The 16,154-nt window shown below is 45.5% G+C and overlaps 1 protein-coding gene across 1 annotated transcript in view; it reads left to right on the top strand.

The window, feature by feature from the left end:
* The first annotated feature begins 609 nt into the window (after positions 1 to 609).
* Positions 610 to 16,154, top strand: part of NAIP (NLR family apoptosis inhibitory protein) — a 38,337-nt gene continuing 22,792 nt past the window's right edge. Inside the window, exons 1-5 of the mRNA XM_090038142.1 lie at positions 610 to 930; positions 8,896 to 9,478; positions 11,698 to 11,797; positions 12,925 to 13,006; positions 14,593 to 14,644. Of these exons, the coding sequence (XP_089894268.1) occupies positions 8,899 to 9,478; positions 11,698 to 11,797; positions 12,925 to 13,006; positions 14,593 to 14,644 (814 nt within the window). The 5' untranslated portion in view covers positions 610 to 930; positions 8,896 to 8,898. The remainder of the gene's footprint in view (positions 931 to 8,895; positions 9,479 to 11,697; positions 11,798 to 12,924; positions 13,007 to 14,592; positions 14,645 to 16,154) is intronic.

The following is a 16,154-nucleotide window of genomic DNA, read 5'->3' as shown; positions in this document are numbered from 1 at the left end:
ATCCACCTTTAAATTTGTTGTGGTCTGGATAATAATAACCCTGAATCCTTTCCTTCTCATTCCTTTCCACAGCAGTGTGAGAACAATTAAAGTAGGTTTTTTGACTACCACTGTCAAGGAGGTATTCAGTATTACTTTTTACAGCTCAAGTAAGAACAGTGCTCTGGAGGGAGCACTTCCTTTCTCAGTAAATGTCTTTTCTTACTTGGGATTCACCGGTTCTCCCTCCCCACTCCCTGTAATTTGTAGGAATGTATGAACGTCACCAGCTGTTACTTTACACCATTATGTATTTTTTGGTTTACTGGATTTGCCGCAGTATTAGGTAGTCCATCACATGGCTGGCAGGCATAAAATCAATTTAGTGTACTACTTGATAGCCTACAAGTTGAAAGAAAGGGCAGAAGACTATGACGTGAGTGATCAACCAAAGAACTAACAGAGAAGTAGAGAATATTAGTGGATGAAATGTAAGATGAAGAAAGAAAAGCCATGATGTTCTTACTAGATTCAGATAAGTTGTTTCTTATATTTGGAGGCAGATAAGTAGTGGTCAGAGAAAAGTAGAGAAAACACAACAAGATTTATCTTGTTCTAACTGCTGACCCTCTCTATGAACACCCTCCCCCAACACATGTACTTTGTATGCCTCTTTCCTTCCTTTTTTCCTGTGTGACTTTGCTTATTGTTAAATGGTGAGAGAGAAACTTTGCCCCGGTTGTCCGTCCGTTCATTTCACAATTAGGAAGTTCCTGTGTGCTAACATTTTCTAATAAGTAACTTGCAGTTTCTCCACACAGATTGGGAAATACTTCATGTTTGTGTTTTGATCACAAGGCTTGACAAGGTTATGAATTTTTCCAGATAAACCTGTCGTGATGTCTTTCTAAGAAGTAGGTCCTGGGAATCTTCTGGAGCATCTGGAAGGAGGTAAATGGTGTGCTAAAATAATTTTCATAGAATGACTGTAACTTAAGTCTGTTTGCCTGAGGGTCTTTCCCCATCATTTTCTGAAACAGTGTTCACTTATTAGTGTTTAAATCCAAGGCATGCCTCTTGCAGAAGCCTACCTTTTAGGATTCCAAAGTATTTGGTTTCACATGAATTTGATGTTCCCTTGCTTTTGCTGCTGAAAATTATTTCAGCTGGAATTAAAGAATCATAAGGGGTTCTAGAAAGTGTCATTTATACCAAAGGAATGAATCTCATGGTAAGTTTCCTATGCAAATACATTTTGGGGTCTCATTCTAAGTCTGACACATGTTGCATCCTATGTTTTGCCTTGCCAAGTGGGGAAGCATGCTGCAGCGTGCTGTTTGCATATTGTTAGAAGATGTGGCTGTATTTTCAGGGAGGGCTTCAAAGAGCTTGAGTGGGCAGTTAGGACTAGTTGCATGGTGCCCTCTTAGCTTGCGTAGGACAGCTGCATATCAGTTATTGAATACGTTGTGATTTTCTAGTATGTTCATTAAATGGATACTATTTGTAATTTCCATCCACAGGTACAATGAAATATTATACTGCATTTGGAATTTAGTAGGGAAGGCAAATGAAACAAAGTTTCTAAATGTGTCTAGGAGAAGCATACCTGTGTGTATGTATATCCACGTTAGGAAAAGGAACAGGAAAAAACAGGAGAAAGATTAAATTAAGCTAAATCACAAAGGGACATTTTTTTGTTCAATCAAATGTCCCTTTGTTTGTGCCTAAAATTATTTGTATTTCTATATTTTTTTATGATAAGTATTTCTAAAGGTACCCATATCTGTGAAGAGAAAAGCCCCAAGCTGAATTAAGATATACCAGACATTAAAGACAGTGGCGTTTCCTTTAGCCAGAATCTGACACATCTTTTACGGCATTGTTTGGAGGAACAAAAGCTATGATCTGACTTTACAGCAGGGCTGTCATAGTTGTAGGTGCTATTAGTTTCGTCAATTGAAAAATTAGGAACTCTGGGTGTGAACGCAGGTAACTCCACAAACATTTAAGTGAAACAGGCTTGGAAACTTTTGAGGCCTGTGGTAGGGGTGGTGGTGGCCATGTTGCCAGACTTGTTCATTTCCAAGGGGCCTAAGTCAAACTTCAGAAGCGTGGCTAAAGCAGGAGGGCCCAAAGCTTATTCCCAGGTGACCACTGGATGAACCTTGGACACTGGACCACTGGAAGGGAGAAGGCACAAAGTGCCTGCAACTGCCAGTATCTCTGCCCCAGGGGGGTGCTGAACTAACTAGGGATTGCAGGCAATGAGGAGGCAGCTGGCAGGGCTGTAGGGACTAATGAGAAGCCCCTATGCCGGGGTGGGCAAATATGGCCCATGGGCCAGATCCAGGGGCTGGGTTACAAGCCGATGCTGAATGTGGGGAAGAGTGGCCCCTCGCTCGCCATGTGGCTGGTGCCCCGTGCTGCAGCTGCTCACAGCCTGCCTGGGACTGCCTGTGCCTGCTCCAGACAGCCCCATATGGGCTGCGAGCGCCTGCAGCAGGGAGCGCCAGCCATGGGGTGGGTGAGGAGCTGCTTTTCCCTCCACTCAGCGCCAGCAAGCAAGGGGTTGGGGCGGAGAGCCAGCAGGAGCAGAGGACCTGCAACACTGCCTCAGGGTCAGAGCTGGCAGGGCCCAGATCAGGCTGGCAGGAGCGCGGGGTCCCAGCTGGCAGGTGCTCTATGGAGCCAGGCCAGCTTCACCCTCTCCCTGCTGGTGCAGCCCTGTGACATTTGTTCCAAAACATTGGGACATTGGTCCCAAGATGGTGACCAGGGGGTGGGGCACCTGCCAAGGGGTGGGGCTACCCATGAGGCCCTCAACATCTTGCCAAAACCGGGTAAGTGGCCCTCCACCCGAAATAATTGCCTGCCCCTGCCCTGTGCTGTGGCTCGGTGATAGGTCTGGCTGGCCAGAAAGGGAGGGGCTTGTATGAATAAAAGGCTTGCCTTCAAGCTAGAGGGGGCACTGTAGCCCTGGCTCGGGAGGAGGTAGAGCTCCCAGGCAGGCCACGACAGTATCTAGGAGCACAGTAAGAGGAGCCCTGGTATATAAGGCTGGAGAATTTCTTTTTCTTTTTTCCTTCGAACAGATACAGAAGGAGAAAGATTTAAGTTAATTTTGTTCTTGTTGGTTCTGAGTACATGGAGAGGCAGTATTTTCATTGGAGTCAGGCTGGTAAGAACTGAGGGATTGGCAATGCATGTGAGGGAAGGTTTGGAGGCTGTATTGTAAGCACCCTAAAATGCCCTGTGAACTTTAATCCCCTTTCGGCTTAAGGAAGGAAGGAAGATGAGCACTGCTTACAATGAGAAGGCCCAGAGACAGGAGGAGAGAGGGAGAGAGAATTTAATGTCTTTGAGGCCAAAGGGCCAGAACAAAGACTGTGGGGGCTTAAAGCCTCAGCTGTGCAGCTGCTGCTGAGAAGCTGAGGCCAGAATAAGGGGGTTAGGACTGAAGGTAGCAGCCAGAGTACATAGGCGAAGACTGAGAGGGTCAGGGTCTAGACAAACACAGAGCGTAAGGTGGAGCCAGGTGGTCCAAAGGAAAAAACACCATTCCATGGCTTGAGATGCTTCTGGTCGATGTACTTATTCCATCGAGACGTGGCAGTGGAAACGCCAGGCGGCAGTATGGAAGAGATGGAGTGGGGGCAGGCTAACTAGCCTCTGGGTGCCTCTACCTCTTGGCAGGGCTAATCCTGTGACAAAGCAATAAAAAGTTGGGCTGTAAACCTATTATCTTTTAACTCTCTTATCAACAGCCATTCTGGAAGTTTACCTGTAATCCAGGTAATAGTGGGGGCTCCCTACCTCCCCACTGCTAGGCCTCCCTAACTGCAGCCTCAAGCTCCTCCATCTCTCTCCTTCCACTCTTACTGGAGTACAAAAGGAGAGATCAGGGCTGGAGAGTGGGTTCCTAGTGTTGCAGCAGCCAAGACTAAGGCATGCAACTGGCAGCTATACTTACTTGTTAATCAATGAGTTTTACCTGATTAAAATGTGTATTAGAAACGTATGCATTCTTGCATTCTTGCATCCCTATTAACATGAAGTAGGAATGCCTTGATAAATACAAGCAAATATAGACTATAACTCTGGGGTAAGACTACTTTGAAGTTCTTAATAGTTTTACAACTCCATGTTGTAAAGCACAGTTTTACAAACTCCTGACCAATAGACCAATTCCCAAGGGAATTCCAATAGAACCCCAAGTCTAACAGAAAGGAAAATAAACAGAGAGGAAATCCAGAAACACAGGAGCGTATTTACTGCTTCCACCTCCTAGAAACCTGGACTTGGAATAAGAACATAAGAAAAGCCAAATTGGGTCAGACCAATAGTCCATCTTGCTCAGTATCCTGTCTCCAACAGTGGCAATAGGGTATGCTTCAGGACAATGGTGCTTAACCTCCAGTCCATTAGCTAGAGATCTTTCAGCCCTCCATCAAACTGACTTTTGAATATTCCACCCAGCATATTCATTTATTGGATACCCCAGTACAATGTGGTCATTGTAAAGTGAAACTTTAAATTTTTCCTTTACAATGGCCACATCACCACCACATTGTATAGGAAACCAGCTGGCCACTACAGCTTCCTCCATACCATCATCTTTCATCCTAAAGCACACCACCAGATCCACTGTGGACAGCTGAGCTGTATACTACAACTGCATCTGCACAGATGGTGATGCATTCCTTAAGGATCCAGAGAAAGGAGCCTCCTTTCAAGAGATGCTATTTTGGAATGCTTCAGCTGCTTTTGGACCTTTCAAAGACAGCTTTATGTTTGTACACTTATGCCTTTGAAACATTTCAAAAGCATTTGAGATGTTTCAATTATTATTCTGTCCACAGTCTTTAGGACTATTAGAATGAAATTTATTGAGCTAAGCATTGTATAGGTCAATGGTATCAAACTCACCCTGTGTTCCAGCCCAGATCTGGATCATGGGGCTTTTTGGGGGGCCAGATCCAACCTGGGGCACATGGTGTGGTGACACAGTAGGGGGTGCTACTACACAAAGCCACCCCCCTCACTGTGCCAGGCCCAAAAAGCCTCATTTTGGGAGTCTCCCTCAGGGAACCTACAGCTAGCTGTCCCGCTTTTTGGAGAACACCCGCAAGCCTGGGGTAACACTGACACCACCCAGGCACTGGTCTCTGGCAGGGCTCTGTGCAGCCCGGGGCACACAGACTCTGTGAACCTTGGGGGTGGTTTTCCTACAGTAGTATTTCTGGGTACTTCTTTCAGTCCAAAGCATCCCAAGACAGCATCAGGTAGAATAAAATAAAAGGGAAAATAAAAAGACAAATTCTACTGGCCAAGCTGGGAGTAGAAAGCGTCCCTCCTCAGTAACGCAGCAAGGCAAGCTGTAACCTGACCTGACATCTTTATTGACTGGGAGGGGGTAGGGGTGGCAGGGATTCTATTAGAAGTCAGAATACATTTTGAACAAACATAAGCAACTTGAGTCATATAAAGGCTGAGTATAATGACCCTTTTAAGATGAGACTGGCCTAGACATAATTCCTAACTTCTGGCTAGTTTCCAGGTTTTTACTTACAGAAAGTCAGTGGGCAGCAGCCTGGGGCATTTGCTTGCAGCTTTCAAAATGTCTGCCGAAAGGAAGAGAGAGCTGCCCCCTTCCCCTAGGAGTCTTATCTGGCCAGCTCACCTGATTGACCAGCCTGAACCAGAAAAAAAGCCAGGAGAGAGAGGGGTCACTTGGGCTGACCTGAGAGAGGGGGAGGGGATTTCTTCATATCTGGCAACAGCAGCTGCAGCAGCTCTGGTTCCAGCACAGGGCATGTGGCAGGTCCAGCTGAGGAAGAGATAGGGCCACAGCAGTGCAGATGGGGCAGAGGCTGGAGGGTGACCAGGGCTGTATTGGTCCTTGCTTGCAATCCTGCCACTGATCACTGTGTCCAGCAGGGTCCAAGGGCCCTGGATTCTGCAATAGGTGATGCCCCCAACTCTTGGTGACTGGCTGGTAGTCTGGTGACCCAGAAAGGCTTCATGGGCCAGATCCGGCCTGTGAACTGTTTGATACCCCTGGTACAGGTTTAAGTTAAACTCTATGTTTTGGTAGTAAGTGGTTGAGCAGAGCAAAGGCCACTGACTTTGTTCTGAATAGCTTTATTGTTGGTGGTGCTGGGAGTGCAGCCTGTAGTTTAAGTTGTGCAATGACTTATTGCTGAAATTTTAGCTATTCCAATTGTAAATTTTCATGACTGTGATATATATATATATATATATATATATATATATATATATATATGTGATGTTTGAGAGCAGGCCCAAAAGCCAACAAAGAAAAATACTGCTGAGAGGCCATAAACAGGATAATCATGAACTCTCTGTATGCAGGATGACATTTGGAAAGTGAGTTGATAAATAGGGATGGTACAAACTGAACCTACCTTGAACCCACTAGCATAAGTAACAGTGCTGAAAAGAAAGTTGCATATTTGATGATAAGGAAGATGCTTATGCGTAAGAACTGCTCAAAGCCTATTATTGTGTAGCTGTAGAAATTAACAAGACCATAGATAAATCTACAAAGCAGACTCAGTGCTTCAAAGACACAGCTGAAACAATCAAAGATGCAATCCTCCTCCCTGATTTAGCATATCAAAACAAGTATGTAGCCAAAAGCCAGTTTGAACTAATTAGAAGTTTTCTCACACTAACCTGATATCTTGCTTTCTCTTACAGTGGGAAATTCCCACCTACGCGCGTATCGTGTCATGAGCACTAGAAGTTTTTAACTAACCATAGAGGTTGAGTCAATTAAGTGTAGAATCTGTGACGCAAAACTGTCTATATAAACTTGCTTACTTATTATCAAGGGGGGCTGGTTCTTGGAGGAGACAAGCTGCTCTTTGTTGTTGTGTATGCATGCTTTAATAAAGAGCTTTGAGATAAGACCTTGCTGGTGTTGCCTGTCTCTTGCGGTCAGACAATGGACCTGGGAAGCTGGGGTTCAAGAACCTGACAACTGGACATCTGCTTCAGGCTGACTTTTTTTGGGAAAGTTTTAGCAAAGATTGTTTATCCATTTCCAATAATATGAATAGGAAAAAATAAGTTGCTTTGTGCCTTTTAAAAGAAAAATTACAATTGTTGTACTAAAACTAGTGCTGCCATACTTTGGAAGAGAGGTTTATATTTGTCAGGGAGTTGCCTTTTGCTTCACCTTTGAAAATCCTCTCAATTTTTGTCAAGTTATAAGACTTTGAAAAAATAACTTCCATCCATACATGCTTAGTAATCTAATCTTGGGTGTTTTAGGCCACTAATGACAATTAAGAAAGAATATGGCTTTCTAGAGCCATCAATCAATGCTTCTTAGGTAGGAACTGTGACCACAATTCGAGTTAGCAGTTGAATAAAGAGAGGTGGAGGGGAAGAAAAGATGACCTTATTGCTCAAGTGAATAAATCTGATCTAAATTCACAGAGTGGGTGTATGTGATGCAAACACTGCCATTTTCACACATACTTCACGGTGTAATCAGACTTCAAGTAAGCCTTTTTGAAACACCTTAGAATAATAGTAATTTAATAATAATGCCTTTCATGGTAGGAATGCAAACATTGCAAATAGCAAATTAAAGATAGAACAACAAAAGAACTACAAGATGCTGATGTGTGGGCTTAAACAGCAAAGGGTATGCAGTCAGTGAGAAGGAATAAATTGTTCCGAGAGTCATTTTTCTGATGATAGTGGCCCTTTTGGCGTGATTTCTGTATAAGTTACAACACTTAAGCAATGTATGTGGTAACTGTGTTGGACTGAGACAAAAAGAAGTGCAAAACTCTAGAACTCTTTATTCCAAAATGATACCTTTTATTAGACCAACTAAGAAGTTGCAAAAAAAAAATCTTTTTCTGAAAGATTTCAGGCTCATATGCCCTTCATCAGGCTCAGGAAAAAGTTCAAGATGGTAAAAAGCCCCCATCTGAAGGAAATAACATTATGTTTGCACAGAGGAAGCAGAAGTTGGAAAACTGTTCCTCTGGGTCCATGACACTCTCTGTGAGCTTGCTCTTCATTGTGTAGATCAAGCAGGGTTTCTTCCCTGGTAGTGTAAGATGGCAGGCAGGGAGGTGTAGAAATCTTTCTTGTTGTTCAGCAATGAAGTTTATAATCCAAAACTGGCTAAAATTTGGCATCTTCCATATTTCAGGGATGTATGCGGTACCCGTGTTAGTTTGAGACAAAAAGAAATGCAAAAATCTAGAACTCTTGGTTCCAAAATGATACCTTTAATTAGCCCAAGAGAGAAATTGCAAAAAACATATTTTTTTCTGCAAGCTTTTGGGCTCATGCATCCTTCATCAGACTCTGGGAAAATTCAGTCTGGTAAAAAGGAGCCCGAAAGCTTGCAGATAAAGATTTTTTTTGTAATTCCTCAGTTGGCCGAATAAGAGGTTTCATTTTGGAACCAAGAGTTCTAAATTTTTGCAACACCTTAAGCTACATCTTTCTAACGTTTCATAAACAAAACCAGTTCTTTTTTTGTAATAGCTTTTTAGGTGCAGGAGGGCAGAGTTTAACTTGTGCTAACTAACCTTCATCCATCCTGAAATCCAGATGAGTTAAAAAAAAATTAATAAAGCAATTATTCCTAGGGTCCTGTTGCATCTGGAGAGGGATTTCCTGTTTCATCAGGCAGGTTCTTTCTAGTTTATGTAGATTCCCTAAATAATATGTCAGTACAATCCCCATGCAGCTGGCTGACTAGAGTTTTTAGTGTTAATGATGGCAGATCTCATAAAATGTTGTGGTAACCTTGGGGTATTTTTAATGAAATTTAACACAGATGTTTGGGCTTTTTTTGATGAGCACTGTGATATATATCCTATTTAGCCAGCAGGGTTGGTTGGTTTGTTTGTTTGTTTTCAGATAATGTCTGGCCTAGACCCTCCTGCAGAGGACATGAGCAACAATCAAATTTCTGAGCTGAATCCATCTTATATACAGGCTCGCTTCCCTCATGTAAATTTTGATTGGCACAAGCTATCAGAAGAAATGGAGAGAGAATACCAGGAGATTCGCAAGCAGTTGCAAAGGGGTTATAACCCCAGCATGAGAAATGAATGCAAGAGGTTAAAAACGTTCTTCCCCTATGGCTCTGGTTCATCGTGGGCTCCCACAGAGATGGCTGCTGCCGGGTTTTATTACACAGGGGTTAAGTCTGGTATACAGTGTTTCTGCTGTGGGCTGGTTTTATGTGCCACACCAGCCAGACTGTCCCCAGATTCAGAGCATAAAAAATTTCGGCCTCAGTGTGACTTTGTGCAAGGGAAAGAGGTGGGTAACATTCTGCGGTATGACATACGTGTTCAGAGCGTAGAGGAGAGTCCGGCAGAGCCTACAGACAGGTACAAAGAGGAGGAGGCTAGACTTCAGTCTTTTGAAGCCTGGCCATTCTATGCCAGAGGAACCCAGCCAGCTGCGCTCTCTAGTGCTGGATTTTTCTTTACAGGTAAATGGAAAAGGTATGTTTGTTTTTTGATGTTTATTAGATTTATATGTTGTCCTTCCCAAAAAAGGTTCCTGGCAGCTTACAATAGATGAGAAAATAACTTGTAAAATCAGAACAAAATATTTAAAATAAGAAAATATCACAAAACAAGTTCCCCCCCCAATAAAAAGTCCAAAATGTAAAAGCCATCTGCCCCACCCTACCCACTCTCCCTCCTCTGCCTTCCCTATCTACTCTCCCTTCCTTGCGTCATATTCAGGTCAGTTCACTTCCCTCTTATTGTCCCTCCCAAGTCAATACCTACATCTCTCACAGAGGAGGAGCATGGCTGTCCCACCACACCCCCATCTCTCACCACCCCTAACATCCTTTTCAAGCCTGTGCCTCCCTCTCTCACAGGAGGATGATGCTTGTCCCCAAAATTCACTCATTTCCCTTTTCCCCTAAAGAAACATGTACTTCTATTTAAACAATTGCAATAAGCAGTACAGTTACCGCCCCCACCCACAATCCATCCCTACCAAAGAGCAACATCAAAGGGTGTCCTTGAACATCACCTTTGGGTGGTGCTGCTCTAGGCTAGCCTGCAGTTCCTATAAAACCTAGCGACTGGTTGCATCATTCCCCTTTCCAGCTTAGGTGGCTGTGCAGCAACTGCACTGAGTCCTGGCCCTCCCCTGCTCTGGTTTTGGTCACCAGTCTGCAGGCTTCGTAGGGACTCCTCTTTCTGCTGCCTGCAGCACACGGTTGAGGGTTTTGGTGCTGGGGGGCGCATGGCTGTAGGGTGCCGCGTGAAGGGTGTGCATGGGGGATGTGCCCTGCCCCCAGGCGTGAGCTGTATTTGGTGGGCACTGCCCGTGCTGCCTTGCCCCTGCCCTCCAAGCCACGTCCCCCCCGCATGGAGCCCCCGCCAGCTGCGCCTGCTGGATGCGCAGGTTGGGGGGGGTGGCTGCAGGTTGCTGCAAGGGCGGTGGGTGCAGGCAGCACTGTCAGCTGTAGCACATTGCTGTGGAGTGGGGCATGCCCCCCATGCCCACTCCCGGTGGGGCATCCTGCCCCCCATGCCCCCCTTTGCGCACCATCTGCTGCACTGGAGGGCCAGGCAGCATGCCACCTGGTTGCAGCCAGCAGGCGCTCCCCGCACCTTGGCCACCCCCCATGCCATGTGCCCCCCCTTGCACCCTGTGCCACACCCCAGGGTGCAGCCGGTGAGTGTCACCATGCCATGGCCACTCTCCACACCATGCATGCCACGCCCCTGTCATGCTCTGCACCACACCCTGGGGCCAGCCCCTGTGCCACATGGCCACAGCCGGCAGTGCCGCGCCCCACAGCCACTGACATCTCCCCCCACCAGCCTCATGCCACGCGGCCCTGTGTGTCCTGCACCACATCCTGGGGCTGCTCCCTACACCAGGCAGCCACAGCTGGCAGGTACTCCCCACGTGCAGCCATGTGCCACACATCCCTGTGCAACACTCTGGGGCCACTGCCAAAGCCACGCTCACCCCCATGACTGCATGCCACCATCCCCACACAGCTGCGTGCTCTACCCCTCACATGTGACCTGCACCACACCCCAGGGCCGCTTCTCGTGCCACTAGCATAGAGCACTCTCTGCACTGTGGCCGCTCCCCGTGCCACTCCCCACGGCCCCTCACTACCCCACCCCTGTGCACCCTTGCGCCACAGTGGGGGGAACGGGGCTGTACCCAGAGCAGCAGCGGCAGGGGGGTAGCAGGGCAGGACCCAGAGCAGCAGCAGGGGGTGGGGGAGTGGGGCAGCAATGGGACAGCAGGGGGAGGGCATGGGGCCAGATGCTGGTCTGCGTCTCTGCCTTCCCCCGCTCTCCCCTGCCCCCCGTCATTCATGATGGGCATTTTGCTAGTAATAATAATAACATTCTGAGGTTTGGATATGTCAGAAATATCTGATCTGATCTATTCCTTATCCTTGTGCTTGGCCTTGTGCTTCATTAAGTTAGACTCCATCTAACCTTACCAAATTCAAAATCTGTTAATATCTAATCAAGTTTGTATAGAAGTTCCCTTGTCATTTCACCTATTACAGTGTAAGCCAGAAAGTTCCAATTAAAAGATCTAAATTCCTGAGGTAAACTGGTGTTCACTGTGATAGTTATGTTTGCGCAACTTCAGTATGGGCAAGAGACCTGACATTGTCTGGGATCAGCTTTGACGTATGTGATTCTCTACATGCAGGTGAAAAAGATAAAGTTCGGTGCTTTGCCTGTGGAGGATGTTTGGGGAACTGGGAAGAAGGTGATGATCCTTGGAAAGAACATGCCAAATGGTTTCCTGAGTAAGTGACTGATCATCCTTGAGAAATTCCTCCATGCACAATGAAAGCTGACCTGCATTCACACTGGGATCAGGCCCTGGTGGTTCACGCCAACCTTGCTCTGATCCATGTGCCATGATTGGGCCCTGGGGGCTGGCACACCACCCCTGTTATAGAATGATAGAAAATGAGGGTTGGAAGGGACCTCAGGAGATCATCTAGTCCAGCCCCCTGCTCAAAGCAGGACCAGCCCCAACTAAATCATCCCAGTCAAAGCTTTGTCTAGCTGGGTTTTGAAAACCTCCAGGAATGGAGATTCCACCACCTTTCTGGGTAACCTGTTCCAGTGTTTTACTACCCTCCTAGTGAGAAAATTCTTCCTTGTATCTAACCTAAATTTCCCTTGCTGCAACTTGAAACCGTTGCTCCTTGTTCTGCCATCTCCCACCACAGAATAGCTTAGCTCCATCCTCTTTCAAACCCCCTTTCAGCTAGTTGAAGACTGCTATTAAATTGCCTCTCAGTCTCCTTTTCTCTGAACTAAATAAGCCTAGTTCCCCCAGTCTTTTCTCATAAGTCATGTCCCTCAGACCCCTCACCATTTTTGTCGCCTTCCACTGGACTATCTCCAATTTGTCTGCATTCTGTCTGTAGCAGGGAGGCCAAAACTGGACATAGTACTCCAGGTGTGGCTTCACCAGTGTCCCACTCCATGTGTCAGGATCAGGCCCTCTGTTGCCCTGCATGCCTGAGCTAGTGTACCCCTGGGTTCAAAAATTTAACAGTAGGGTAGAGGTTTCACCACTCTCCCACCATCAAGTTTTTCGGACCTGGGGGGTGCCCCACAGGCCAGGTGACACTGGTGGTTGGATCTGGCTTACGGGCTTTGGAGCTGGGGGTTGAGCACCTCTTGGACTAAGCTATAAGCTAAAACTGCTAAATAGTTCCCCTTAATAATCATTTGGTTGTTTGAGTGATGTTGACAGCACCATACAGCTACTGTCCATTTACTGTCTGTTTCTGAAATGAAAAAATAACACTGAATTATCTTTTAGTAAAGGAAATCTTAACCAGAAATAAAAGGAAAAAAAATCCCTTCCAGGAATGCCACAGCATTTAGTAATTTGATTTACCTTGTTGTTTTATAGGTGTGAATTCCTTCACCATAAGAAATCCAGTGATGAAATTAAAGAATACCTTCATAGCTACTGTGGATTTGTAGGAGTGGTGGTAATTTTCAACAGCCATGTTATTTTTCTTTCATTGTTTCATGTACCATAGTCAGAATATTAAGATGGATGAACTGGACCCTGATTCTGCCAAGCTAATTCTCGTGGTTAACATGAGCCAGGAGAAGAAAATCTGTTGACTTAGGGGATTTCTTGTGTGAGCAGTGTTCTATGTGCACAGGCTTTTTAGGGTTGCCACCTGAGTGCTACAGAGTCCTGTTACCATCTGGGGAGTCTTGAGCTCAAAACCCACACTTCCTGGGACATCAGAGGTTGAGTTCCCTTCAGATATGGTTAGAAGTAGCTGAGGGAATGCTTAAAGGTGCTGTTACTTTTTTTTTTATTTAACCAGACAATCTTGAATGTGATACAGGTCACTGACACCTGGAGAATTTCTGGGAATGCTTAAGATGCTAGCACTATTGTGTCTCTATAGCTAGAAACAGACATTGCCAAGTGAAGTAGATTAGCTGTGCTGGGATGTGTCCTGCCTGTTGATCTTTTGGGACAAGGGGCAACACGCTCTGCACTTCCAGAGATGTCTCCCAGCAATCTCTGGGGTTCCTGGAGATTGCTGGAGGCACATCTTTGCAAATGGGGAACCCTGACTTCTCCTGCTTCCAGAGACATGCCCTGGAGATTCTGGGAGTGCATCTCTGGAAGGAAGGAAAACTGGGGCACTGGTGCGGTCCCAAAGCTGGGGTCACCAATCAGCTGATTGGCAGTTTCAGCCTCAGGCAAAGCCGACCCTAGGGGTGTGCGAGGCCCAGGGCATATGGGTGGGGGGTGGCAAGCGGATGGAGTACAGAGCTGTCACGGCACGGTGTGGTGGCTGGTGGGGTCTGTGGGCCCCCCCAAAGTGTGGGGCCTGGGGCAGTTGCCCCGATTCGCGCCCCCCCCCCCCGCCAAAGGACAGTTCTGGCCTTAGGACTGCACCAGAATGAATTTGACACCAGAGATTGCTTTGTACATGTCTCTGAAAATGGGGAAAGCCAAGCAGGTGCTCTTAGGGCTTGAAGGACCCAATTTTGTGCAGGAATACCTGGGCCATGCAGGGCCAGGCCCCTCAAACCCTGGGAGCATCTGCCTGGGGGCATTGGGAAAATGCAGGCAGCTACAGCTACCCAGCATCCTATCATAAAGTAAATGGCTGCCTACTGCAATAAAGTGGCATGGTTTACTAACTTTTCTCATGGCCATGTTGCAGTACAACAGAAGATATGGATTTCTTTTTCCTGTCCCCTTGTGCCATTATAAAAATGAAATGCAATGTTTGTTTCCTCCCTAAGATATGCTCCTATCTGAGAAAAGTCTCTTGGAGGGGGGTGGTACCCAATCCCATCTCTGGCTGTAGCTGTAGACACTTTCTGAGTGTCTAGATGGTCCTTTTTCAGTTCTTTTCAAAAGTGAAAGCATATTTAATCAGTTGATATTTGGAGGTTCTACCAGCCCTCTCACCCGGTAGTATTAGTCCCAACCCTGTTCTGTTCATGTGTTTATTTCTTTTGTTTTGCTAACCTACCATGTTGGCCAGCAGATATAACTAAATAGAAGACAATGTTAACTTTAAATTTTCATTCTGCTTAGGGAAAGCATTTCACAACTCCCTTGATAAAGAGGATATTACCTACAGAAACAGGTACAGAATGAGAATGAATTCTACTCTAATCCTGAGCATGTTCTCTTTTTTTCTTGTTGAGCAGGGTTAACAATGAAAGCAGCCCCAAGTTTATGTTCTTGTGAAGAAAAGCTTGTAAATATGAAAGCTTCTGGATTGTAGCTTTTTGCAAAGTTCTAGGGCTGTTGGACAGTCTGATCAGGAGTGAAAGCAGTGTTCTCTGCAGAAAGTCAATGGATGACAGCTATGCTCTGTCTGACTCACATTTGCCTTTGTCATAGAATCATAGAAGTAGGGTCAGAAGGGACCTTGTAGATCTTCAAGTCCGAAAAAGAGAATATGGGGCTTAACTCAAGAATTGTTAGGTGACATAGGAACCAGCTAAAGGGGAGACAATACCTGGTTGTAAAGAAAAAAAAGCTATTGGTCTAAAAAAAGTTGACCAGTGGAGTTCCTTATGGAGTGCTCTTGGAACCAGTTTATCTATCGTTTTCATGCCCAAAATTGGTTTGTATTAGTGATATTTGTTAATAGCACAAAATTATGACACACTGTCATTATAGATGAGGCCTGAAATATCATATGAAAGGGACTAGGTGTCACTGAGGACCAGAGTGATAGAAATGAGTGAAATTCAGTGGTAGAAAGTGCCATGTCATGGATTTATGGATTAACTTCAAGACATTCCATCATAGGCTGAGGACTCATTTCTTTAGAATGATGGAGTCAAAGAAAGATCTGGGTGTACTGATGGATCACAGGATGACCATGACCCCACCAGTATGGTGAGGTTATGAGGAAAGGCATAAGGTTATAAGTGTATGACATACCAGGCAAACTATCTCCAGATACAAGGAGATAACAGAAGTGGGGATTTTGGGTAAAGTACTGGTGAGCCATCATGTGGAATACTGTGTACATTTTTTTCGTCATCTTTGGTCAAGAAGCATGAAATCTAAGATGATCAGAGGCATGAAGAACCCATCTTCTAAGGGCAAGCTAGAAGAGCTGGGTTTAGTTAGGGTGGCAAAATGAGGCCTGAGAGGGGATATTATTTTTCTCTCAGATTGCATTTTGGAAGTCAAGCCTTAGGAAGGTGTAAGAGCCTCTTCACCTAATCGCCAGTGTTAGCATGAGAACAAATGGGTGCGATTTATTCACAAATAAATGAAGCTGTAACTTTACAGAAAATATCTAGCCATCAAAGGTTTGAGGTTTTGGTGCTGGTGTAGCTGGAAGTAAGAAACCTAACTTGTGTTTTAAGACCAGATTTGACAAATGTTATGATCCAGTTTCCTGTAATACCAGGGATTGGACTGAATACCAGCAGAAGATCCATTAGAGTACCTATGTTTCTTTCTCAGCCTGTGTGTTTCTTTTTTTTCTTAACCCTTTTCAGGTGGAATCAGAGTTACTTTTAGTAGTGTGGGAAGGAAAGGGGTGGAACATTGAGAAAAGAAATTTATTTAGGCCATTATTAAGTACCAGTGTGAAGAGACAGCCAGATGTTTGATTGCTCTCCTGTGAAAAA

The sequence above is a fragment of the Crocodylus siamensis genome, chromosome 3 (genome assembly GCF_052110815.1).
Source record: "Crocodylus siamensis isolate JL-2025a chromosome 3, ASM5211081v1, whole genome shotgun sequence".
Classification (NCBI taxonomy): Eukaryota; Metazoa; Chordata; order Crocodylia; family Crocodylidae; genus Crocodylus; species Crocodylus siamensis.
Note: the sequence above shows the minus strand (reverse complement) of the source record. Positions and strands in the feature narration are given on the sequence as shown.